Here is a 26406-nt window from a genome sequence, read left to right as displayed (position 1 = left end):
GTGTAATTTGCTTATTAGGGCTGCTAAATTGGGCAGGTCTATTCTTGACAAGCTGGAATGTGTCCAGAGGAGGGCGACTAAAATGATCAAGGGTCTGGAGAACAAGCCCTATGAGGAGCGGCTTAAGGATCTGGGCATGTTTAGCCTGAAGAAGAGAAGGCTGAGAGGAGATACGATAGCCATGTATAAATATGTGAGAGGACGCCACAGGGAGGAGGGAGCAAGCTTGTTTTCTGCTTCCTTGGAGACTAGGACAAGGAACAATGGCTTCAAACTACAAGAAAGGAGATTCCATCTGAACACGAGGAAGAACTTCCTGACTGTGAGAGCCGTTCAGCAGTGGAACTCTCTGCGGAGTGTAATGGAGGGTCCTTCTTTGGAAGCTTTTAAACAGAGGCTGGATGGCCATCTGTCAGGGGTGATTTGAATGCAATATTCTTGCTTTTTGGCAGGGGTTGGACTGGATGGCCCATGAGGTCTCTTCCAACTCTTTGATTCTATGATTCTATGAAAGGCCTATATGAAGAGGGATTGACTTGGGATACGTCTCCACTGTAGAATGAATGGTTGGATGCCACTTTAATCGTTTTAGAATCCTGGGATTTATAGTTTAGTGAGTCATTGGCACTCTTTGGCAGAAAAAGCTAAAAACCTTGGGTTGTTGTAGGTTTTTTGGACTATATGGCCATGTTCTAGAAGCATTCTCTCCTGACATTTCACCTGCATCTATGGCAGGCATCCTCAGAGGTGGTGAGGTCTGTTTGAAACTAGGATGATTGAGTTTATATATCTTCCAAATTTTCCTAGTTTCTAACAGACCTCACAACGTCTGAGGATGCCTGCTACAGAGGCAGGCGAAACGTCAGGAGAGAATGCTTTTAGAACATGGCCATACAGCCCAAGAAACCTACAACAACCCAGTGATTCCAGCCATGAAAGCCTTTGACAATATGCTAAAACTCTTATAAATAAAGAAGCATCCTAGGATTCCATAGTATTGAGCCATGGTGATTGCAGTAGTGTTGAACTGCATTCAAAGCCCTCAGTGGTGCAGCAGGTTAAACCACTGAGCTGCTGAACTTGCTGACCAAAAGGTCACAGGTTTGAATCCAGGGAGTAGCATGAGCTCCCGCTGTTAGCCCCAGCTTCTGCCAACCTAGCAGTTCAAAAACATGCAAATGTCAGTAGATCAATAGGTACTGCTTCAACGGGAAGGTAACAGCACTCCATGCAGTCATGCCGGCCACATGACCTTTGGGGTTTCTATGGACAATGTCAGCTCTTCGGCTTAGAAATGGAGATGAGCACCAACCTCCAGTGTCGTACATGACTGGACTTAATGTCAGGGGAAAACCTTTAACCTGAACTGCATTCATTCTGCAGTGCAAATGCATTTTCAGGCACCAAATAACCATCTGACCTTGACAAGTTTTAGGTCCATTTCCAATATTTTTATTTCCTTTACTTGCTTATTTAAACCACTTTTCTTTTTAAAGGTTTTAAGGCAGTTAACAACTAAAATGCTCAGATGTTTTTAAGCATTTCATAGAATCATAGAATCAAAGAGTTGGAAGAGACCTCCTGGGCCATCCAGTCCAACCCCATTCTGCCAAGAAGCAGGAATATTGCATTCAAAGCACCCCTGACAGATTGCCATCCAGCCTCTGCTTAAAAGCTTCCAAAGAAGGAGCCTCCACCACACTCCGGGGCAGAGAGTTCCACTGCTGAACGGCTCTCACAGTCAGGAAGTTCTTCCTCTTGTTCAGATGGAATCTCCTTTCTTGTAGTTTGAAGCCATTGTTCCGTGTCCTAATCTCCAGGGAAGCAGAAAACAAGCTTGCTCCCTCCTCCCTGTGGCTTCCGCTCACATATTTATACATGGCTATCATATCTCCTCTCAGACTTCTCTTCTTCAGGCTAAACATGCCCAGCTCCTTAAGCCGCTCCTCATAGGGCTTGTTCTCCAGACCCTTGATCATTTTAGTCGCCCTCTTCTGGACACATTCCAGCTTGTCAATATCTCTCTTGAATTGTGGAGCCCAAAATTGGACGCAATATTCCAGGTGTGGTCTAACCAAACCAGAACAGAGCATGGGGAGCATGACTTCCCTAGATCTAGACACTAGGCTCCTATCGATGCAGGCCAAAATCCCATTGGCTTTTTTTGCTGCAACATCACATTGTTAGCTCATGTTTAACTTGTTGTCCACGAGGACTCCAAGATCTTTTTCACATGTACTGCTCTCAAGCCAGGCATTGACCCCCATTCTGTATCTTCAAATTATCTGAGCTTTAATTGGTATTTCGTAGCTAAGTACTGCTGTCTAAGCAAGTAAGCAACCAACTTTTCTTGCTGTAACCACCAATTTATGAGGCGTAAGTTCTGAATGATAGAAGTTTATATTTTGAGGATCTACAAGTGGATTCCCACATTTGAAACATTTGATTTTATCTGGGACTGCATCTTAGTAAGCAAATGCAAGACTCAGCGTCAAGTTTTCAACCCATACCAAGACTATAGTGTAACTCAGATAAATGAGTTCCTCAGATGCATGAGTTCGTCATTATTATTATTATTATTATTATTATTATCTACAGCTTTTATATTCCGCCCTTCTCACCCCGCAGGGGACTCAGGGCGGATTACAGTGTACACATATATGGCAAACATTCAATGCCAATTTTGACATACAACATATACAGACATACACAGAGGCTATTTAACTTTTTCTGGCCGCCAGGGGAGCTGTCGCTTTCATCGTCCATCTGCGACGCTGATGAAGTACTTCTGCATTCCCCGCATGCTTCCCCGCTGGAATGCTTTGCTGGAGTCTTCTTTATGGCCTCATAAATCAGTTAATTTAGTCTCCCCACACTTTGACAACAGGCTATACACAATTGGTTGGAAACCCACTCCAACCCGGGCTGGCTTCGAACTCATGACCTTTTGGTCAGAGTGATCTTAATGCAGCTGACACTCAGCCAGCTGCGCCACAATCCCGGTAATGACGTAATGTTCAAGCTATCCAGATCATCCTATTTCTTAGATTCTTATCGATTAGAGTTCCAAACGACTTAAAATGTGACATTGGATCGGTCCCATCATTTTTTCTTGAAACTCACCTGGGTCTTTTGTGTAGCATAAAAGAAACAAAGATTATGGTTTCCATGCTTCTCACCTGGTTGGTGTTCCTCCAGAATACGTGCTCAATTTCCGGGTCCCTTGGTGCTGTAGTTTGTAGGTCTACGATAGGCACTAACTGTGTTACTGTTTGTTGTAAGCTGTGCTTGTTGGAGCCCAGCATCTCAGGAAGGACATAAAATGAAATGGGAGCATGCCAGCCCAGGTGCTTGAATCATAGCCCTGGGAGCATAATGGAGCGGCTCGGTGCCCTGACCGTAAACAGGCAGGAAGTCTCAATTTGTCACAACTCCTATGGGGTCCTTTGGCACAAAAGCCATTTATTCCATCTTTGCACACCATGAGCGTGAGAGACAAAGATTAAATTTACTTGATACAGCTAGATGAACTATAAATAAAATTACAGCTTTTTTTCTCTCTCTTTCACTGTAAATGGAATTTTCTTGGGAGCCAAGTTTCTCTGCAATTATGCCTGTTGCAAAGGTTTAAAATGCAAGGTATTTTTTGCAGGTTTCTAAAGAAAAAGACTCAAAGGGTTCTTGAACATGTGGGCACTTTGTAAGTGCATTAATTTCAATAGATTGAAGTTTTGGAAAATTTTAAAAAATCACATTTTGTTGGTTCAGTAACTCTGCTCATATGGAAGATGTCAGGTCCAAACAGGAGCGTTTCTGCTATGCGTGGAAGTTCTCTCCAGGATTGGGAATCCTATTTTCTGGGGCTCACAATTGAGAGAGGAATGCCTAATGCCAGGCTTTACTCTTTTCTGTTTTCCACAATTGCCATTATTTAAGCTTCAAAGCACTTCCAGCGTCCTCTGTCTAGAGGACTATTCCATTTTTGTATCATCTGTTTCCGCGTTATTCAGCAGTAATTTCTATTTGCCCAGAGGGGATTTCCTGGGATTAATAACATTTGCATTGAGAATTCTGACAATCAGACTGTACATAGACAGGCCTTTGGCATGAAATTTAAATTGTGTTTATTCTACAATGGTGCACTGTTTCTATTTGGTATCAAACTGCACACACACAGCACCACAAAGATGACTGTTTGGGGCAATCCATAGCTTTGTTATTCAAGCAAAATGGAAACTTCACATGTGATTTCGGGAACTGATTGCATCATTGTACAAAACTATAATTTCATGGCTGCTCCAATATGCCCTCCTTTTTTAAAAAACAGCTTTTTTGTTTGTGGTTGTGTTCTTAGGGGGCATAATATGCCTTTCATTCTCCACAGAAACAAGTTGTTATGCATGTTATGTTCTTGAGGGAATGTATCTCCTCCTACCAGACCACTCATGTCCTGCAATCATCTTTCTCTCGATCCCACCACCATAACAAGTGCGCTTGGTGGGAACAAAAGGGAGGTCCTTCTCGGTGGTGGCCCCATTGTCTCACTCCCTTTCTTAACTATGAATAATTTGTAAGTCGGATGTTTGGATGTTTGTAACTTCAGGACTGCCTGTAATGGGTGATAAGTTATCTTGAAGTGGTATCTTGTGCATATGCATATCTAAAGACTCTTTCTTGGTGTTTGTTTTGGGCAGGGGTCCCGCTTCCTACTCTGGTGTGGTATAAGGATGCCGTCCCTGTCCTCAAATTGCTGAATCCCCGTTACAAGGTTCTGGTCAATGGAAGTCTTCAGATCCAGGGATTGCAGCCTGATGACTCTGGGATCTTTCAGTGTTTTGCAAGGAATGCAGTCGGAGAGATGCAGACCAATACCTTCTTGGATGTCACGAGTAAGTTTAGACCTTCATGCTCTTTTATACTTTCTTTTCTGAAATAATTGCAAATAGAATGGGAATTTTCTGAGGAGGTTCCACAAAATACACCACAAGGTGAATTTCTGCTTTGAACTAGGCAGCATTGTTCTAGTACGGCTGTACCAGGAGCTCCAACTTCATTTGCTTTGTATTAAATGTTTGCTTGTAGTCCAAGGTTCTTGGGATTCTGCAGATAGGTGGCTTCCTTTGGTTGCAGTCATAGGGCAAGTCACCTGTCCATCATCGTTAAGTTTGGTTCCGCCCCTTGCTCAGGGCAATTCTGAAGGGAAGGGAGCCATTTTTAGTTAGTCTCAGCAAGGAAAGCTAATGTACAAGACGTGTGCAAGCTTCCCCTGTACAAAAGCTTCAACCCTTAAGACTTTCCGGGGGAAGAACAGTCTTAAGAGTCTCCAAAGACTTCCAGGAGAACAGCCCTAAAGACCAAAGAACTCCAGCTGGAGAATATCTAAGCCTTTACTGGTAGGTCCACTCGGCATTCGAGACACAATTCCACCCGGTAGCGGAGCCCACAGCAGTAAGAATTAGATTACAGTCAGCCTGGGAGAAGTTAAAAAGGGGATTTTCCTTCAAAGCAAAGAATTCGTTATTGAAGACAATTGCCTGTCCTTCGTGGACAAGATTAGGAAGCCACCAGTTGCATAAAAGCCTGGAATCATTTGTTTAACTTTCTGAAGACAAGAGAAGTTTCTGTTTGATTGTTCATTAATAAAGGACTTTTGTTATACAGTACTTCACAAGCCATCTAAAGATCATTTGTGGTGGAAAACCTCTGAGAACTTCTCCTTGGGCTCCCTGGCTTCCCGCTGGGCAAAGGTTGCACGTCCTGTTCTAAAGGAAATTGTTTACAGGCCCAGCGCGTGACAGAACAAGCATGGCTGGCTATACTGTCCCCAAGCTGTCCACAGATCTGTTAGACCAATGGTTCTCAACCTGTGGTTCCCCAGATGGTTTTGCCTTCAACTCTTAGAAACTCTTAACAGCTGGTAAATTGGCTGAGATTTCTGGGAGTTGTAGGCCAAAACACCTGGGGACCCACAGGTTGAGAACCACTGTGTTAGACCATGTTTTGACCTTTTCAAGTGTTTTGAACCTTGGTCTGCTGGAGTTGTAGACCACCACTCAAACTGTTCCATTCGCTCTCATAGACTGTGATGATAAGAAAGGGGTTGCTGTTAGGGTTGCTTATATATTTAAAAAAGACATTCAGTGGAAGGCTAGCTGCAAAGCTGAAGCAATGTAAGACTACAGCACCCAAACACGAATCAAGGAACATGAAAGGCACTGCAGACTAAGTCAAGCAGAGAAGTCGGCCATAGCAGAGCACCTAATGAACCAATCTGGACACGGCATTCTATTTGAGAACACAGAAATCTTGGAAATGCCACTCTAACAACCACCATGTCAGACTAGGGAAACCATTGGAATCCACAAGCAGGACAATTTCAACAGAAAGGAGGAAACCATGGAAATGAACAAAATCTGGCTGCCAGTATTAAAAAAAACCTCTAAGATCAGTACAGTAAATAAAGAGCAAAACTCAAAAACAGGGAACTCCAGACAAAAAAAACCAGGGACAGCAACCTCTCAACAAAGGATTTCCCGAGGCACTAAATAGTCACACCTTGAAGCTGCTAGGCCATTAAATGTCAATCAAGGTGGTCAGTTGAAACATTCATACCTAGCTCCAGTAGACAAGAGTCCTTTGTCCCACCCTGGACATTCCACAGATACATAATTTTTCCTAGTTTCCAACAGACCTCACAACCTCTGAGGATGCTTGCCATAGATGCAGGCAAAACATCAGGAGAGAATGCTTCTGGAACATAGCCAGACAGCCCAAAAAGCTTACAACAACCCAATGTAAATAATATTCCATTTAGTTGTAAAATTTGCACCATTGTTTAACCAATACTTGAAATGAATTCAATGGCACCTTTTCTTAAGCTTTTTCTTCTTCTTGCTGATTTAAATGAATTAAATCACTTCGATCAATTGACACTGTTCAAAGTTCTTCTTTGGAATGACTTGCACATTATCACCTGCCGCAGGTGCCTCACTTGGACAATGTTGCTTTACCTGCCTCTCTCCCCCTCCAAAATGAACAAGGCAGCAGTTCCCAATGAAACACAAATAAGTTTCTACTTATAACTCCGCATTTCTGGTTTTACGAGGCACAGGTTGCCGTGTTAAGCACGGCCTTGTTTAACAACAAACATAAACTGTAAATTCTCTGTGAGCTTTCTCCCTGTCAAGGAGGATTTCTATAACTGGAAGTCACGCGTTGAACTCAGGTAACGAATGGATTCAGCCAACGAAAAATGAGTGACAAGGGCTTTATCCTTTTTGTTCTCAGTGCAAAAAGGGCATTTCACACATGACTTTGGTCCAATTCTTATGCTTAAAAATTATAATGTATGAAATAGTGTCACAAATATGAATATTTCAGGGAATCTCTTGCATAATGGTCTTCTGTTTCATACTGGGAGAAAAGTACCTATGAAGTGTCCTTTTGATATGATGACAGGATGGTTAACTCTCATGTTGTGGACTTTTTGTTGTGTTGCATGAGGGAGAGTTCTCTGGTCAATTTTAATGAGTCTGTCTCAAATACTGCATAACGAAAGCTTCAGTTACAGCTTCCCTAATATTATTCTGGATTAAATTAGAAAGGCCATATCCTAACAGTGTTTCCCACCTATATCCCAAGGGAAGCATTTTCCAACTCTTAAATCTCAGTGGGATAAGTTCATCACCTTCCAGTGATGGAAATATTGTTAGACTTGTTGTACTCTTGAGGTTGGTGTGAATTGCAACCTTTCATAACAGAACAACAGTGTCAGCACTGCAGTGATGTCAGGCAGGATATATTTTTATTTATTCTTTCTGTTTAAGATATTATCTCCCCCCCCCCCCCCAAAAAAACCTGAAGGTCGGTGGTTCGAATCCGCAAGACATAGTGAGCTCCCATCTGTCAGCTCCAGCTCCCCATGTGGGAACATGAGAGAAGCCTCCCACAGGATGGTAACACATCCAGGCGTCCCCTGAGCAACGTACCTGCAGATGGCCAATTCTGTCACACCAGAAGCGACGCAAGTTACTTCTGACATTATAAAAAATATTGTGCAGAAAAACAACCTTTTCCAGAAAGAAAACAGTATTTTTGACACAGGGAACAGTATTTCCTGCAAAAATTGTAATGTTTTCTGTGCAAAAAAAATGTAATTTGTGTATTTTGCACTGTGCTGGTACGGCTGTACCAGGAGCTCCAACTTTGTTTTCTTTCTGTTATCTGTTTGCAGTCATAGGGCAGGCCTCCTGTCCATCATAATTAAGCTTTGGTTCCGCCCCTTATTCAGGGCTCTGGGAGGGAAAGGAGCCATTTTTTGGGCAGTGTCTCATAAGGAAGCTGAACTATAGGACGTAGACCAGCTCGTCCTGTAGAAAAGCTTCTTTTCTCAAGAGCATCCAGGGGAACAGAACATCCAGGGAAGCAGAAATTACAGGGAAAAGGTCCCAAGGCTCTGGCGGAGAGCTCACAGCCTCTCAGTCTCACAGCAATCAGAGGGAAAACAGCCCTGAAGTTTCAAAGAATTCTCTGAGGGAAGTCAGCATTACAGATCCAAAGAATTCCAGCTGAAATATCTTCAAGCCCTGGCTGGTAGGTCTACTCAATACCCAGACACATTTGGAATCGGTAGTAGGACCCACACCGATGAGACATAGATAGTAAACAGCCTGGGAGAGGTTAAATAGGGGTTTTCCTACAGAGAAGGTTCAGTTAATCAAAGTCAGGTACCAGTCCATTGAGGACTAGACTAAGAAAGCCTTGAAGTGTTGTTTGAACCATTGAAGATTTGTTGTTTGTTCCATAATAAAGACTTTGTTGTATCATTAAAGACTCTAAAGGCCATTACTTCAGAAAAATCCCTGAGAACCTCTCTTTGAGGCCCCCTGGCTTCCCGCTGGGCTTAAAGTATACATCCTATAGAAAAGTACAGCTGTTACAGGCCCAGCGCGCGACAGAACATGCACAGAATAAGATCCAAACTGCTAATAGCATATGCTTCCTTGCCACGATCTTGTCATGGGGAATCCCACCCTGAATGAAAGCCCTCTTCTCAGTTGATAGGCACACAGAGTAGATGCCAAGTGACCCAATGAAAGATTTCAACCTCACAGTGCTTGTGAACCCCGTTTTGAGCAGTGTGAAGAGACAGGTGACTAACAGATTGTTGTTGTTGCTGTCATTGTTCTACATTGCCTGAATGTGTATTGGATTTGAAAAGAGAAGAGGGAGTTCTTGTGTTGCTTTGCTGCCTGTTCTCTCTGTTTAGATATGGCCATTCCTGTCCTAGGAAACTAGACCATCTAGGCCCATGATGGTCAACCTATGACATGTGTGTCAGCACTGACACACATGGCTATTTTTGATGACACGCAGACACATGCGGCCACATACAGAGAAATACACCTTATAAGAGCCAATCTAATTCCATCCTTACATTTGTAAAAGGCTCTACAAATCTACTGCACGTTTGAGGAGCCTTCTAATCAAGGTGAAAGAAGAAAGCGCAAAAGCCGGGTTGCAGCTAAACATAAAAAAAACCAAGATCATGGCAACAAGAATGATTGACAACTGGAAAATAGAGGGAGGAAATGTGGAGGTCGTGACAGACTTTGTATTTCTAGGCACAAAGATGACTGCAGATGCAGACTGTGGCCAGGAAATCAGAAGACGCTTCCTTCTTGGGAGGAGAGCAATGTCCAGTCTCGATAAAATAGTCAAGAGTAGAGACATCAGACCTTCAACCAAGATCCATTGCCTAGTCAAAGCCATGGTCTTCCCTGTAGTCACCTACGGATGTGAGAGCTGGACCTTAGGGAAGGCTGAGCGAAGGAAGAGAGATGCTTTTGAGCTGTGGTGTTGGAGGAAAGTTCTGAGAGTGCCTTGGACTGCGAGAAGATCCAACCAGTCCATCCTCCAGGAAATAATGCCCAACTGCTCACTGGAGGGAAGGAGACTAGAGACAAAGTGGAAGTCCTTTGGCCACATCATGAGGGGACAGCAAAGCCTAGAGAAGACAATGATGCTGGGGAAAGTGGAAGGAAAAAGGAAGAGGGACCGACCAAGGGCAAGATGGATGGATGGCATCCTTGAAGTGACTGGACTGACCCTGAAGGAGCTGGGGGTGGTGACGGCTGACAGGGAGCTATGGCGTGGGCTGGTCCATGAGGTCACGAAGAATCGGAGACGACTGAACAAATGAACAACAACAACACGTTTGAGCATTGTCCACTCCATAACTCAGCATGGATTATACATTTTTCTTATTTAAACTATAAATATTGCAAAATTATGGGTTTTTTTTTTCCTCAAAGTGACACTCCACCCAAGTTATGCTCAGGTTTTTGGCAAATTTTGACACACCAAGCTCAAAAGGTTGCCCATCACTAGGCCATGCCTGCGATAATGATTCCTTTCTATACCGAGAGTGTAGGCTTGGTCCTAGGTGCAGTGGATGACTTTCTAGCTCTAATCTCCTTTAATAGCCTCAGCTTTAGCAATGACAGTTATTCGCTGGATTCCGGTGTGATGGATAGGTGCCCAGCTATACATCTCCTGTGATTGGCACTTGGCTACATTGTCAGATCTTTCCTCGTCTTACCTCTGAACACATATGGGGCTCTTCTAATGTCTGATATCTTCTCCAGGCTTGAGATAATAAGGCTGGCCCTGTTTGATCTTTGCATTGGAAGCTGAAAGAAAGTGGCACATTAAAACAGAATGGCAAGGGAAGCTTGGGAGAAACATAGATGTACCTTGGATGGGATTCAAACAGAAACTTCTTTTGGCTGACATTTAACTTGGCAAACTAATGTCAGACTCATGTTGCTTTTCATCTTAAAGAAGCACGTTAGGAGGATAAAAGCAACGAGTCCTGTTTATTTCCGTTCATCTGCTTTCCTCCAAACCCTTCTTTTCAAACCCTTCTTCTTGCTTTGCCTTAAAGCCGTGCTGCTTGCGCTTCTGCAACTGCTGCCAGGGGTTTATTTTATTCATTTAGCCAGCAAGGCAAGTTGGCAAATTCCCAGGAGGCAAATAGCGAAAGGTTGCTTTCTCTTCTGAAAGGTTTTCCTGTTGTTATTGTCATGTGCTTGTCCATTAGTGGTGCAACAAAAATAGAGAGAACCATTCCACTGGGAGCTTCCAGATCGTTCAAAGAGTTATCCAAGAACTCTATTAAAGAAACACCCTGTTTTTTTCTTCCAGATGTTGCCCCCACTTTTACTCATCCTCCAGCCGATATCACTGTGACTGAAGGGATGACTGCGGTATTAAGATGCGATGTTTCTGGAGCCCCAAAGCCTGCAATTGCTTGGAGGAGAGGTACTTTTTTATTTCTTTTTGGGCAATCACTCCAATTTTCTGCTCAGAGGACTGAAACTATTCTTCCATGCTGTGTTTCAGAGCACCAGATTTTGGCCAGTGGCTCTGTCCAGATCCCCAGGTTCCTGCTCCTTGAGTCTGGAGGACTCCAAATATCCCCGGTCTTCCTTCAAGATGCTGGAAACTATACCTGCTGTGCCGTCAACTCTGAAGGAGTCCTTAATGCCTCTGCTGCTCTTACTGTTTGGAGTAAGGATCATGTTTGAGTCAAACACTAGCATTGACCAAGGCCTAGTCTACTTCAACGGGTTACCCTCGGGAAACCAGTTTCCAAAATGCCTCTTTGTGGGTGGTAGGCTTGGTTGATCAAGAAAAAAATGGTTTCGTATATCGGGGGCACTGGTGGTTTGATTTTGAAATTATTTCTGAAATTTTCTTTAAAAAAGATTGGAAATACCAGGAAATACGAATCGCTTCCTTTGTTTCGTTAATGGAAGGTGCTCCTCCCTCCCTCCAGATCCATTAAAATCTCGCAGTTTCCCTTCCTTCCCTTGCAGCGAGCTTCTCTCACCTTTACTTCCCTTCCCGGCTAACTAGCATTTTTTTAATCTCTCACCTTTCCTTCCCTTCCCTGCAAGCTGTCAGTCATGCAGAAGGGAGAGGGGCGTGGCCAAGCACAGCCCTCCTTGGAGTTCACTTGGGCGTGGCCTTCAGGAACAGCTGTTCTTACCCACGCCCACCTCCTTCCTCTTTGCATCGGCGGCTTTGCGAGGTGGGCTTTGCGAGGTGGGCGTGACTACGCCCAGCTCTTCTGCATCGCCGCTTGTCGCCAGGGAGGTAGCCATGCCCACCTCGCAAAGCCGCCGATGCAAAGAGGAAGGAGGTGGGCGTGGGTAAGAACAGCTGTTCCTGAAGGCCACACCCCCAGCCAGGCCCGTAGCCAGGATTTCGTTTGGGGGGGAGGGGGCTGAATTTTTTTTAAGGGGGGGGTTCGGCGGGGTTGAGTTTCGGGGGGGCTGAGTCTGAGTGAAAGAGGGTCTAGCCTAGCAAACCTTTTGTATCATTACCCCAATACCCCCATGCATATGGGATATATTGAGTATGGTGATCAGATCATGATATGAATAAACATAACAGTTTAAATAATGCACCAGTAAGGCCTTTTCGCGGACCACCATGAGAATTTGGGGGGGGGGGGGCTGAAGCCCCTCAAGCCCCTCCCCTGGCTACATGCCTGCCCCCAGCATTTACGATTCACTGCCGGAAGTTGTATGAAGATGGCGGATGCGACTTCGATATGGCAAAAACATTTCCGGGTTGCCAAAACGCGTCGATATCGCTTCTAAAGGTATTTTATTTACGATTTCATAACGATATTAGAAATTAACTTGCTGGATCAACCAAGCCTAGTGGGTGGGTGAGTTGATGGGAGGTCATTGAATAATTGAGTAGGAATTGTGTATGTAGCTTCTAGATTTCATTTAAACCACTGGTTTTCCAAACATTTAAGACATTGTTCAAATTTGAGTAGGGTGAGTAGCATTGATGGGGTTGAGCATGCAACTTTCCCAAACTCTAGTTTAGTTGCCATCGTCCTAAAGACCTTTATGAGATGCAAGGATATTTGAAAAGGAGCTGCTTGCTCTTCGAAGTCAGTGAAACGTGGGTGGAGGTGTCCTGTCAAAGTTCTATTCTGAATAGATGATCTCTGAAAAGTTATTTAATTCAATCGCACACTGTTACTGCAGCAGTTCAGATGACACTGTTATATAACCTGAAGAGCAGAAATATTCGGCACTCTTGGACACGGTGCTTAATGGGATCTGATGTTCACACTGAGCACTTGACTCTTGTTCCTTGTCAAGATATCTCTCCAAGCATTGTGGCCTATTATTGCTTCTGAGGAATGGGACTTTGTTCCTCTTTTCCATTTACCTCCCTTTTTTACACTTGGATTTGGCTGATGTACTCTGCAGCCGTTTCCTTTCTGTGAAATCTTTTGTGTCTACTTGCTCAGTGACCTTCATTTCCTGAGCACTTTTGAATGATGGGACTTTATAATGATGTTTAGGGTGAATGTCACCTCTTGAGTTTGTGGGGTTTTATGAAATATTTTATGAGATAAGTCTCTGCAGCTCAATGGCACAGCACATGCGTTGCATACAAAGGGCCCTGGTACAAACCATGACATTCCCAGATAGGGCTTGGAAGGATTCCTACTAGAAATTCTAGTGAACATAAGATAGGTAAAAGTTTCCCCTGACGTTAAGTCCAGTCGTGTCTGACAATAGAGGTTGGTGCTTAGACATCTCTGAGGTCATGTGGCCATAGGCATGACTACATGCAGTGCAGTTACGTTCCTGCCAAAGCGGTACCTATTGATCTACTCACATTTGCATGTTTTTGAACTGGTAGGTTGGCAGAAGCTGGGCCTGTCAGCAAGTGCAGCAGCTCAGTGGTTTAACCCGCTGTGCCACCAAGTGTCATGTTGCCAGGGCTCTGCCAATATTTAGGCAGAGATGAACCAAACTCCCAGTTTGTGTTAAACAATTTAATTAAAACATCATATTTTCTGGCTGTTTTAATAGTCTAAAACATAAAACATAAAGCTAGCACTCAGACACAGAATATAAGACAAAAACTGACAGCAAACACTGTTGCAGGTTCAAGATAACATTGTAGTCAAAAGGTCCAGTCCAGTGGTCAAACGCCAAGAGTTCAATGAGCAAAGTCCTGGGATCAAGAGTCTATACCGTAGTCCAAAGCCAGTCCAGAGATTCAAAGTTCCAGGGTTCTAAGAGTTCAGGAGACAGGTCAGGATACTGAAAATCCAGAGACCTGGGGAAAAACCAGCAGTATCTACCACCAAAATAAAACAATACTTTTCTCCCAAATCAGTCTCAAGGCTAGCTCCTTATATCCATAAACACTCAGCTGCAACCTATCTCTTGCATACCTCCACCCTTAATTGCTTTCACCTATGAACTCTTACTTACAGATTACTCAACCCTTTAGAACTAAGACTTACATTAACCCTTCCATCACCAACTGCTAGGCCTGCCACCACCAACCACCACCAACTGCAAAACATGATACATGACACCAAGGGGCCTGCAAACATAAGATAGTTGCCCATATTACTATGTACACTTCACATCCTATGATGTGGAGTAATTTTGCCGTTGTTAGTTGCTGTCAGGTCAGCTTCAACTTACAAGAAACATATTAATGCAAGATCTCCAAGTTCCCTTGTTATCAATGACCTATCTAAATGTTGTAGCCTCAATATGATGGCATCATTGAGGGCATATATACACCTGCTTTGAGAAGTTCTCCTCTTTTCCTACTTCCTTCTCTTTTGCCAAGCATTTATTATCTTACGTCTTCTCATAATACGTCTAAAGTAGAGCAATTTCAGTTTAAGCACTTGGGCTTCAGATTGAATCTTGGCCTGAAGGAAAAGAGGGCTATAAATCCAATCAATCAATCAATCAATCAATCTAGGATTCATTTATGTAACTTTATGTGATCTTTTTCCTATTACTGCCATGATGGCCATCCACTGTATGTGTTCTGGTACGGCTGTACCAGGAGCTCCAATTTTATTTGCTTTGTATTAAATGTTTGCTTGCAGTCCAAGGTTTCAGGGACTCTGCAGATAGGTGGCTTCTTTTGGTTGCAGTCATAGGGCAAGTCACCTGTCCATCATCGTTAAGTTTTGGTTCCGCCCCTTGCTCAGGGTAATTAGGAAGGGAAGGGAGCCATTTTTAGTTAGTCTCAGCAAGGAAAGCTAATGTACAGGACGTGTGCAAGCTTCCCCTGTACAAAAGCTTCAACCCTTAAGACTTTCCGGGGGAAAACAGTCTTAAGAGCATCCAAAACCTTCCGGGGGAGAACAGTCTTAAGAGCACCCAAAGATTTCCAGGGAATCAGTCCGAAAGCTTTGAGGAATTTTGGAGGGTGAATACTTTGAAAGACCAAAGAACTCCAGCTGGAGAATATTTAAGCCTTTACTGGTAGGTCCACTTGGTGCTTCGAGACGCAGTTCGACCCGGTAGCGGAGCTCACATCAGTAAGGGTTAGATTAGAGTCAGCCTGGGAGAAGTTAAAAAGGGGATTTTCCTTTTTAAGAAGTTATTGAAGATGGTTGCCTGTCCTTCGTGGGCAAGTTTAGGAAGCTACCAGTTGCATAAAAGTCTGGATTCATTTGTTTATCTTTACTGAAGACGAGAAGTTTCTGTTTGATTGTTCATTAATAAATGGCTTGTTATACTTCACAAGCCATCTAAAGATCATTTGTGGTGGAAAAAACCTCGGAGAACTTCTCTTTGGGCCCCCTGGCTTCCCGCTGGGCAAAGGTTGCACGTCCTGTTCTAAAGGAAATTCTTTACAGGCCCCGCGCGCAACAGAACAGTATGAATGTATTGTTGGTAGTGCATATTCTCTTTATAAATTGTCCTTAGAGCATACTTTGTATTTGTCTTTCTCTGGACTGACTCTTCCCCTTCAGCCTTAACTGCACTTCAAAGACCTGTCTGCATTGACATGAAAGATTGCCATTAAAATGCTCCTAGTTGAAAAAACGACTGAAGTATCTTGAACTGAAGATCTGAAGTTGCCTTTAGACCTCTCATTTGAATTCTGATTGCATGCCGACCATCGTTAGTGTTACCTACCATTAAGGTTGCCACTGCCATGTCCCTAAAATGAGTTAAGTGTAAGCGGGGGGGGGGGGGGGGGGGGACGGGACTCCGTCTAGCCCAGTGAGTGGCTGTCTCCTGATTTCCTAATTACTCTGAAGGGGTCAGCACTTGAACCCAACCAATGAGGAACACCCAGCAGTAAAATTGCCTCCGGGTTTGCTTTTCGAATATTGCTGCCTCTTTGCAATTGGCGTCCATTGGGAAATTAAAGGTGGGAGACGACCGTAATCCCTTGCATGGATTTCTGGGGAAGAGAGTCTGGAGAGAACTTTGCACTTTCCCCATGTTTGCTAGACGCAAGGAGCCCAGGGAGCAGAAATGTTCTTGTCTGGATGACAAATAACCAAGCTCACTGCTTTCCGAGGGCAAACACCTAAGTCAAGATGGAAGCCGGCAATTTTACCTGAACTGTGGGTCGTGTTCTCTTCCAGATCGCACTTTCATCGTTCGCCCTCCTGAGGACAGCACTGTTATTAAGGGAACCACAGCGATGCTGCAATGCGAAGCTGCTCATGACCCGAGAATTTCAATCAGGTTGGTGGTGTCCACAGTTGTTTGTGGAGCTTATTTGAGCTTAATTTTACAAACCCGCCGCGTTGTGTTAGGAGAGCTCATTCCGGTCCTTGAGTTTTTCTGTGAGTCCTAAGGTGGTAGGTTGCGCCATTCATCCCGTCACGTCTTTTTTTATTTTCCCTCTTCAAACTTATATATTATTTACAACAAACTATGTTCCACTTCATGACTTCAATATCACTTCCCGTGATTTACTGTCAGGGTTAATATGATATCAATAAAACCGACTTGTCAAAAGCTGATACTTAATGAGAATCAAACCTAAAGCAGTTTAATAGGCTTGTAGGGATGTTTACAGAGAGGAATCTTGAAAATATTCCTGAAAGCATCACATCTGCTTCTAAAAAAGAAAATAATCAATTCAGAATGTAAAGTCGTCTTAAAACTGCCAAATCCTACAGGCATGAATTAGAGGAATTCCCCCTCTGTTTCTTTGACATGCAGAGAGCAAGGAGAGGAATGAAAACGAATGCAGATGAAAAAGGGAAAGGCAAACGAGGAATGCTGCCGTTCCCTTTAGAACATGTTAAACAATTTCACTGCTGTAAAAGTAAAAGAAAATGAGTAAAGGAGGAAACCTTGTCTTAAAAGCTTCCTCCCCCTTATAGTGCTAATAGTGTTATGTCTGTGGGTCTTTCTATACACGGCTGTAAAATAGTTCTGTACTATAAATCTTAGCACTGAAATATCTGACAGAAGAAAATGTGGAATGTCCCATAAAAAATAAAAATGTAATGTTAGATCTGAGAGTGCCTTGGACTGCGAGAAGATCCAACCAGCCCATCCTCCAGGAAATAAAGCCCGACTGCTCACTGGAGGGAAGGAGACTAGAGACAAAGTTGAAGTCCTTTGGCCACATCATGAGGAGACAGCAAAGCCTAGAGAAGACAATTATGCTGGGGAAAGTGGAAGGCAAAAGGAAGAGGGGCCGACCAAGGGCAAGATGGAAGGATGGCATCCTTGAAGTGACTGGACTGACCTTGAAGGAGCTGGGGGTGGTGATGGCCAACAGGGAGCTCTGGCGTGGGCTGGTCTATGAGGTAACGAAGAGTCGGAGACGACTGAACAAATGAACAACAACAACAAATGTTAGATCTAGTTAACTTTTATATAGCATATTTTAAGTGCATGAAGATTTGCACATACTGTTGCAACTCAGATTAGGTATCACCTTGCTTCCAAACACCACCACACAAGAGCTGTAGTTTTATAGTTTATCGAAGAAAGAATCCAAGTTCCAAAGATTAAGGTTAAATGCAGGATACAGTTCCAAAGATCTTCAGGTAAAAGCAAGAGACATAATCCTATTGGCAAAATCAAACCAGAGTCCCAGGTACAAGCAAAGAACCATTTGCCCCAAGAAACACAATGCAAGAAATCCCAAGTTTACTGCTTTCCAGGCTTAAGGTTATTCCATGAAGCTCTCAGGCTAATAAGCTACGTTGAACTGACAGTTTCACAGAGTTTCTACGAGGCCTAAATACCTTCCCGACATCAAAACATTAGGCTCTCAGCATCATAAAAGCATTGCGATGACCTTGCAGCGAGGGAGCCTCCCGCCTGCTTGCCAGACGTGAACTGCGTCTGATCAAGGCGAGCTTCTCGGGACAAATCCTTATCATTACTTTCGATATCATTGTGGTTATCATTACTTTCGATATCATCGTGGAAAGGCATCTAGCTGCTATTCTCTTCATTAAAATTCCTTTCTAGTGAAAACAGCTGTGTTGGCACAGCACTGTCTGTGAGAGCCTCAGATGCAGGCTCCGAGATTTGAGGCACAGACAAAGAGCCAGGAAGCTGAAACTCATCCTCATCGTCAGGAACTAGCTCAGCCACAACACATACGTTACTTTAGATATCTTTGCAATCAGCTTGAATCCAACTCATGGCCTCCTAGAATAGTGGTTTCCAACCTGTGGTCCGTGGGCCACCAGTGGTCCCCAAGAACGCAAATATGGTCTGCGGCCTCACAATTACTACACTGTTGCCTTGTAACCATGCAGCAATGAGAGTGACTGGTCTCGCGAAACCCTCTTATAGTGCCAAGGCAACAGAGATTTTGTGAGGGGAGAGGTTGACTACCCACGAAAGATTACTGCTACCACAACATCTCTAGATTATTAAATATGTTTTTTTGTGGGCGAGCAGATGGCGACTACTGGATGCCATATGTTCTGTATCAGAAACTAGAGCTGATGTGGTCTATCCAATGCAATTTTCTGAATCAGCACACCAAATAACCAATCCAAATCTAAAGTTGACCAAAAACTGATTCATAACCCTTTTGGTATTAATGTTGGAGAGTGGTCTCTGGTCAAAGTGGTCCCTGGTAAAAAAAAAAAGTTGGGAACTACTGTCCTAGAATATAGTTGTATGTGCATCAGGGATGTCCGGAGGGGAGAGGTTAACTACCCACAAAAGCTTACTGCTACCACATCATCTCTAGATTATGGTTTTCTGTGGGTGAGCAGATGGCGACTACTGGATGGCATATGTTCTGTATCAGTAACTAGAACTGATGTGGTCTATCCAATGCAATTTTCTGAATCAGCATTCCAAATAACTAAACCAAATCTAAAGTTGACCAAAACTGATTTGTAACCCTTTTGGTATTAATGTTGAAGAGTCAAAGTGGTCCCTGGTCGAAAAAAAAGGTTGGAAACTACTGTCCTAGAATACTGTGAAGGAATAATTTTCAGAAAAATATATGTTTATTTATAGCATTGGTTTTAGCTATATAGAGAATTAGTCTTCTGTGCTGAAAATACAGGGTTAGTCAAAATGCATAGGCCAATCTGCTGTAGTTTTTGTGTGATAAACAACAACATTTGAAGGCATTTGTATGTGGGGAGAATATTGGAGAGGAATTTAATGTTTTGTCCTTGCATGCAAAAATACTTAGTTGATGATCCCTAATAGAATTAAAAATTGATGTCACTTTTGTAGAGAAAACAGACTCTAAAAGAGTATCTTCAGATTAGAGGGATGTGGAAGAACTATAGTTGTATGTGCATTCTGCACAAAAAAGGAGAAAAGAGTTGTGTTGAAATGATATTTTATGCTATATAGCAGGCATGGGCAAACTTCAGCTATCCAGATATTTTGGACTTCAACTCCCACAATTCCTGGCCTCAGGCCCTTTCCTTTTCCCCCTCAGCCGCTTAAGCGGCTGAGGGGGGAAAGGAAAGGACCTGAGGCCAGGAATTGTGGAAGTTGACGTCCAAAACACCTCAAGGGAGAGCTGAGGTTTGCCCATGCCCGCTATATACAATCTGAAGAAAAATCAGGGTGGAGGGTGATGTCTATAGGTTTCTGGAGATTCTGGGATACAATGGAAGTGACAATTCATTTAAGACTTGCGGTTTAAAAATCCACAATTAAGAAAACTAAGGACAATTGTACCCTTTCTCTTTACACTTCTGGGAACAAAAGCTCCTCATTCCGCCACCCGAGTTGGCTTTGATTGACAACTCATGCCTCAAATTTAATGTTTAAGGAGGGCAATTGCTTTTTATTAGTCTTTCAGGTCTGACAGACATTGACTGGATCCGAAAGAGACCTTGGAAGATTACTAGCAAGCTTGACTGTGCTACATAATTATTTAGCTCTGTTTTATACCGTATAATTTCAGCACTTGATATGTCATCTTTTTTAACGAAATAGACATCTGACTTTAACGGTCTGAAATACTGTGACAATCAGGTATGTTTGGAAGAAGGACAACGTTGTCATAAATCCATCTAGCAGCTCCCGCCTCACCATCGACAAAGACGGCACCCTCATCATTAGCCAGACGTGGTCCGGGGACATTGGAGACTACACGTGCGAAGTCACTTCCTTCGGAGGGAATGATTCCAGGGTGGCTCGGATGGAAGTAATGTGAGTATCGCAACTGTTTTGGATAATGCTGATGATCATTTATGTCTTCTTCTTTTCTCTACATCTTTTTAAAATTTTGACTTTATATTTGCTTTTAAGGAACCAAATCAGTTCATTATCTAGAACTATTTAAGCATAGTGTTGCCCCCCAGGCCTGGAAACCCCTATGACCACAACACCACACAAAAGTCCAGAGTATAAACAAACATCTTTTTTACAAAACAGATAAAACATGAAAAAGCAGGAATAAGGAAAGAAGATTCATAATCCAAAACAGGGTTAGCAATAGGTGATTTATTTGTCGTGTCAGGGCAACCAGTCAATTATATTACATTTCTAACAGAACAAAACAAACAAACAAACAAACAGGCAAAATACAAAATTTGTGAGTTTGGTAGTTGATTAAATGTCCTTTGACCAGTATCTCGCCACTTGGAGTGCCTCTGGTGTTGCTGCAAGGTGGTCCTCCCTTGTGCATGTGGCAGGGCTCAGGGTGCATTGCAGTGGGTGGTCAGTGGTTTGCTCCTCTCCACACTCGCATGTCGTGGATTCCACTTTGTAGCCCCATTTCTGAAGGTTGGCTCTGCATCTCATGGTGCCAGAGCACAGTCTGTTCAGTGCCTTCCAAGTCGCCCAGATACAGAATGGGGGAGGCCTGGCTCGAGAGCAGTACGTGTGGAAAAGATCTTGGAGTCCTCGTGGACAACAAGTTAAACATGAACCAACAATGTGATGTGGCGGCAAAAAAAGCCAATGGGATTTTGTCCTGCATCGATAGGAGCATAGTGTCTAGATCTAGGGAAGTCATGCTACCCCTCTATTCCGCTTTGGTTAGACCACACCTGGAATATTGTGTCCAATTCTGGGCACCACAATTCAAGAGAGATATTGACAAGCTGGAATGTGTCCAGAGGAGGGCGACTAAAATGATCAAGGGTCTGGAGAACAAGCCCTACGAGGAGCGGCTTAAGGAGCTGGGCATGTTTAGCCTGAAGAAGAGAAGGCTGAGAGGAGATATGATAGCCATGTATAAATATGTGAGAGGAAGCCACAGGGAGGAGGGAGCAAGCTTGTTTTCTGCTTCCTTGGAGACTAGGACGCAATGGAACAATGGCTTCAAACTACAAGAGAGGAGATTCCATCTGAACATGAGGAAGAACTTCCTGACTGTGAGAGCCGTTCAGCAGTGGAACTCTCTGCCCCGGAGTGTGGTGGAGGCTCCTTCTTTGGAAGCTTTTAAACAGAGGCTGGATGGCCATCTGTCAGGGGTGATTTGAATGCAATATTCCTGCTTCTTGGCAGAATGGGGTTGGACTGGATGGCCCATGAGGTCTCTTCCAACTCTTTGATTCTATGATTCTTTGAAATAGTGAGTCTTGCAGTTCAGTCCTTCCTTGTGATGCTTTGATCTCAGCCTGTTTTGGCGTTTTCCAGATACAAGGCTTATAGCGCCAGTTCCAGGTGCAAACCCAAAGTTCTCTGATTCAGACCTGAAGCTTCCCACTGTAGCGAGCCTTCCCTCTTCTTCACGGAGGGCTGTGTTTGCCCATGATTATCTGTATTAAATGCTCTGCTGATAAGTATAAAATTGAAAGGGACCTGCATTGATTGTTTTCCTCGGCTGAGCTGATCCTTAAGCTTTGATGGAAGTGGATTGTAAGAACAGCCGGCAGTTTTGTCGAGCAGGAGAAGATGATAGTCTAATACCATAATCTTTTAGACTGAAACTGAGTACTAATGTGTTTTTTTAATAGCATCAGTTTCTGCTAGCTAGTTACACCTAATCTTGTCTTAGAGAAGGTGCATAAGGATGTTCCTTCAACATGTTCATCGCTAAGGTTTTGTTATATATTTGCTATACGTTTGTTATATCTATCTTGAGTGCCATCTTGAGTGCCATCATCGAATTATGTTTGGAAACCATACATTTTTGCATTCTCCTCTTTCGCTCTCCTGGTTGGAATCCCACGCTGAGAAGAGGGCCCCAAACAGATTGTTTCTTCCGGTGCTTAATTAGATTGCTGTTTCATATGCTTAAATTGTTGTCTTCTGCTTTTCTTTGGGGATTTTAAGAATAGACTAGACACAACTTTACACTCTTAGCATGAAGGCTGACAATTAGCATGTACTGATGTGTGTGTTATTTAGAAGACCGTCAAAGTGTGAGATCTCTCCAGACATTTCTACTCTCATCTTCACCCAAATCTCTTCTACTAAAAGACTGTCATAACTGATGAAACCTATAATTGAACCCGGAAACTTATGCATGCTAAATAATAGTTTGGCCAACAGGTCCAGGGTATTCAAAATTCAAAATACAAACCTGCCGGAGTCTTAAGATTTTCTCTGCTGATACGGCTGTACCAGGAGCTCCAACTTTATTTTCTTTCTGTTATCTGTTTTGCAGTCATAGGACATGCCTCCTGTCCATCATACTTAAGCTTTGTTCGGCCCCTTGTTCTGGGCTCTGGGAGGGAAAGGAGCCATTTTTGGGCAGTCTCACACAAGGTAGCTAAGCTATAGGACGTAGACCAGCTCGTCCTGTAGAAAAGCTTCCTTTCTCAATAACCATCCAGGGAAAAGTAACATCCAGGGATACAGAAGCAGAAATTCCAGGAGAAAGGTCCCAAAAGCTCTGGCTGAGAGTTCACAGCCTCTCAGCCTCACAGCATCAGAGGGAACAGCCCTGAAGTTTCAAAGAATTCTCGAAGGGAGAACAGCCTTACCTATCCACGGAACTCCAGCTGAAATCTTCAAGCCTCGGCTGGTAGGTCTACTCGATACCCAGATGCACTTGGAATCGGTAGTATGTCCCACACCGATGAGGCATAGATAGAAAGCAGCCTGGGAGAGGTTAAAAAGGGTTTTTCCTCCAGAGAAAGTTTCGTTAATCAAAGTCAGGTACCAGTCCATTGAGGACTAGACTAAGAAAGCCTTGAAGTGTTGTTTGAACCATTGAAGATTTGTTGTTTGTTCCATAATAAAGACTTTATTGCATCTTCAAAGACTCTAAAGACCATCACTTCAGAAAAATCCCTGAGAACCTCTCTTTGAGGCCCCCTGGCTTCCTGCTGGGCTTAAAGTAAATGTACAGCTATTACGGGCCCAGTGCGTGACAGAACACTTTCAAATGAAGGATTTCTCTTAGACTTCTCTTCATCAAAGGCTCATGTGGTGAGGACCCCTTCCGTGGCTGCTCCCTGCAGCAAATTGCCTTTCATGGGATGCGAGGTTGGACCTGAGTGTGTTTGCTTGTGAGCCAACCCTGATTTCCAAAGAAAGAGAAAAAGTGCATGTACATACAATGGAATGCAATGCAGCAAAGGAAATGACTTCTGCACATGCTTTGCATGGTCCCTTTGGCCTTAGCACCCCTCCTTTGTCTCTTCCTTTGCTTTAACCTTCTGGATCTGAACATGGTCCGTTAACTATTCCATGGCCATACATTTGTAAAGATGATGTTGCCTCAAAACAATCAATGTGTGCAAAGCCCAGGGCATCACCAAGGAGAGACGACCAGATATAAACACAGGGCTAGCAATGCAAAGGATGTCATTTTGAATTTCTCCATTATTAAGTGCATGTTAATAACAGTGATTCTCGCAGATGTATGGGAACAAAACTCCAAATGACATCCTGTTAAAAAGCCATCTCGTCCTGGGTGTCATCTCCATATATCCCTCCAATTGCTTTGACTGCCTCTTACCATTTGTACTCCTTTTTTTTTTATTTTGCATGCTCCATCTAAGTGAGAACAATTGGGAAGAAGTCAGGCAGAAAGCAGATTATCTTTTCCACACAATAGAGAAGGGTTTCAGTAATTTCCAGCCTCTCTGGTGGGCTATTATCCGGGAAGGAAAAATTACTGCTGCATCCAAATTTACCTGCAGTAGGAAAAAACACACACCGGCACAAAAGGCAAGGAGGCTCTTCCCTTGTTAAATGCCAAATGAATAGATTATTTTTGCTAATGCTCCAAAAGGTCAGAAACTACATTTTCTCCCTTTAGGTCATCTATAGAAGCAAAATTAGTGTCATGTAAATGAAATGAGAAATGTCTTGCCCAGAAAGATGAAATTTCTCTGAAATTTGTATTGATAGGAAACGGTGAAAAGGCATAATGGCAGCTCCAGTTCCAAAGGAAGATGATCTCCATTAGTATAGATTAAAAAACTATGGAGGAGATGTAACAAAGTGGAGTTGGGCTTTGAATGTAGAACAATTCTAGCAAAAGTCTTCCTAATATATTCTCTCTCATCCCACTTTTTCAGATGCTTGTAAAATGTCCCTGTTTTTCTCTCCCCCTCCTGTTTTGGCTTATTGAATGCAAACTGCAAAAGTAGTTTGTGCTTCATGAAAGCGAAAAGATGAGATGTGTATCTTTGGCCTTCTCAGTAGGCCCATCCAAACGCCTGCAGCCTCTTCTCTGATTTTCCTCTTTAGCGGCTTTGTCACCTTGACCACATTCTCATTGGCTTGGCAACCCATGTTCTGGTTTTCATCTTCAAAATATTGACGGGTCTGGGCATCTTACAACAGTGGTTCTCAACCTTCCTAATGCCACGACCCCTTAATATGCTTCCTCGTGTTATGGTGACCCACCACCATAAAATTAGTTTTGTTGCTACTTCATAACTGTCATTTTGCTGCTGTTATGAATAGTAATAATGTAAATATCTGATATGTAGGATGTATTTTTATACACTGGACCAAATTTGGCACAAATACCCAATAGACCCAAATTTGAATACTGGTGGGATTGGGGGAGCATATTGATTTTGTCCTGTGGGAGTTGTAGTTGCTGGGATTTATAGTTCACCTACAACCAAAGAGCATTCTGAATTCCACCAACGATGGAATCAAAGTTGGCATACAGAACTCCCATAACCAACAGAAAATATTGGAAGGGTTTGGTGGGCACTGACCTTGAATTTTGGGAGTTGTAATTTACCTACATCCAGAGAGCAGTGTGGACTCAAACAATGATGGATCTGGACCAAATTTGCCACGAATTCTCAATATGCCCAATCGTAAACCCTAGTGGAGTTTGGGGGAAATAGACCTGGACATATGGGAGTTGTAGTTGCTGGGATTTATAGTTCACCTACAATCAAAGAGCATTCTGAACTCCACCAACGATGGAATCAAAGTTGGCATACAGAACTCCCATAACCAACAGAAAATACTGGAAGGGTTTGGTGGGCACTGACCTTGAGTTTTGGGAGTTGTAATTTACCTACATCCAGAGAGCACTGTGGACTCAAACAATGATGGATCTGGGCCAAATTTGGCACCAATTCTCAATATGCCCAATCGTAAACCCTAGTGGAGTTTGGGGGAAATAGATCTTGACATTTGGGAGTTGTAGTTGCTGGGATTTATAGTTCACCTACAATCAAAGAGCATTCTGAACCCTACCAACGATAGAGTTGGGCCAAACATCCCACACAGAACCTCCATGACCAACAGAAAATACTGTGTTCTCTGGTGGTCTTTGGTGACCCCTCTGACACCCCCTCGCGACCCCTCCAGGGGTCCCGACCCCCAGGTTGAGAAACACTGCCTTACAATCTGTTCCTGGGAGAGACCTCCTTCTGAAAACCTAGAGGGAAAATCTGAGCAGCATAGCAAGTTAGATAAAGGAGATCTGAACACAGAACAATTTGCCAAAATCATTTCTAATGTAAAATGTACTTAGCTGCAAATCCCACCAAGGACAGTGAGACTGAAATCCAATAATAATAATATTAATAAAAAGAAGAAGTTGAAGAAGAAGAAGAAGAAATAGAAGTAGAAGTAGAAGTAGAAGTAGTAGAAGTAGTAGAAGTAGAAGTAGTAGAAGTAATAGAAGAAGTAGAAGTAGAAGTAGTAGTAGTAGTATCCCACCACCATCTCCCCAAAGGGACTCGGGGCGGCTCACAGAAGC

The 26406-nt window shown here is 43.3% G+C and overlaps 1 protein-coding gene across 5 annotated transcripts in view; it reads left to right on the top strand.

Moving 5' to 3' along the window:
* Window positions 1-26406, top strand: part of LOC132772495 (protein sidekick-1-like) — a 1018253-nt gene that overhangs the window by 547510 nt on the left and 444337 nt on the right. For 4 of the 5 annotated variants that reach the window (XM_067461410.1, XM_067461408.1, XM_067461406.1 and 1 more), the window contains exons 9-13: window positions 4695-4889; window positions 11206-11322; window positions 11404-11571; window positions 16457-16559; window positions 20304-20480. In XM_067461410.1, coding sequence (XP_067317511.1) covers window positions 4695-4889; window positions 11206-11322; window positions 11404-11571; window positions 16457-16559; window positions 20304-20480 — 760 coding nt within the window. The remainder of the gene's footprint in view (window positions 1-4694; window positions 4890-11205; window positions 11323-11403; window positions 11572-16456; window positions 16560-20303; window positions 20481-26406) is intronic. The other variant, XM_067461407.1, reaches the window with a different exon arrangement.

Source organism: Anolis sagrei, chromosome Y (genome assembly GCF_037176765.1).
Source record: "Anolis sagrei isolate rAnoSag1 chromosome Y, rAnoSag1.mat, whole genome shotgun sequence".
Classification (NCBI taxonomy): domain Eukaryota; kingdom Metazoa; phylum Chordata; class Lepidosauria; order Squamata; family Dactyloidae; genus Anolis; species Anolis sagrei.
This window is presented reverse-complemented; position numbering and strand designations above follow the sequence as displayed.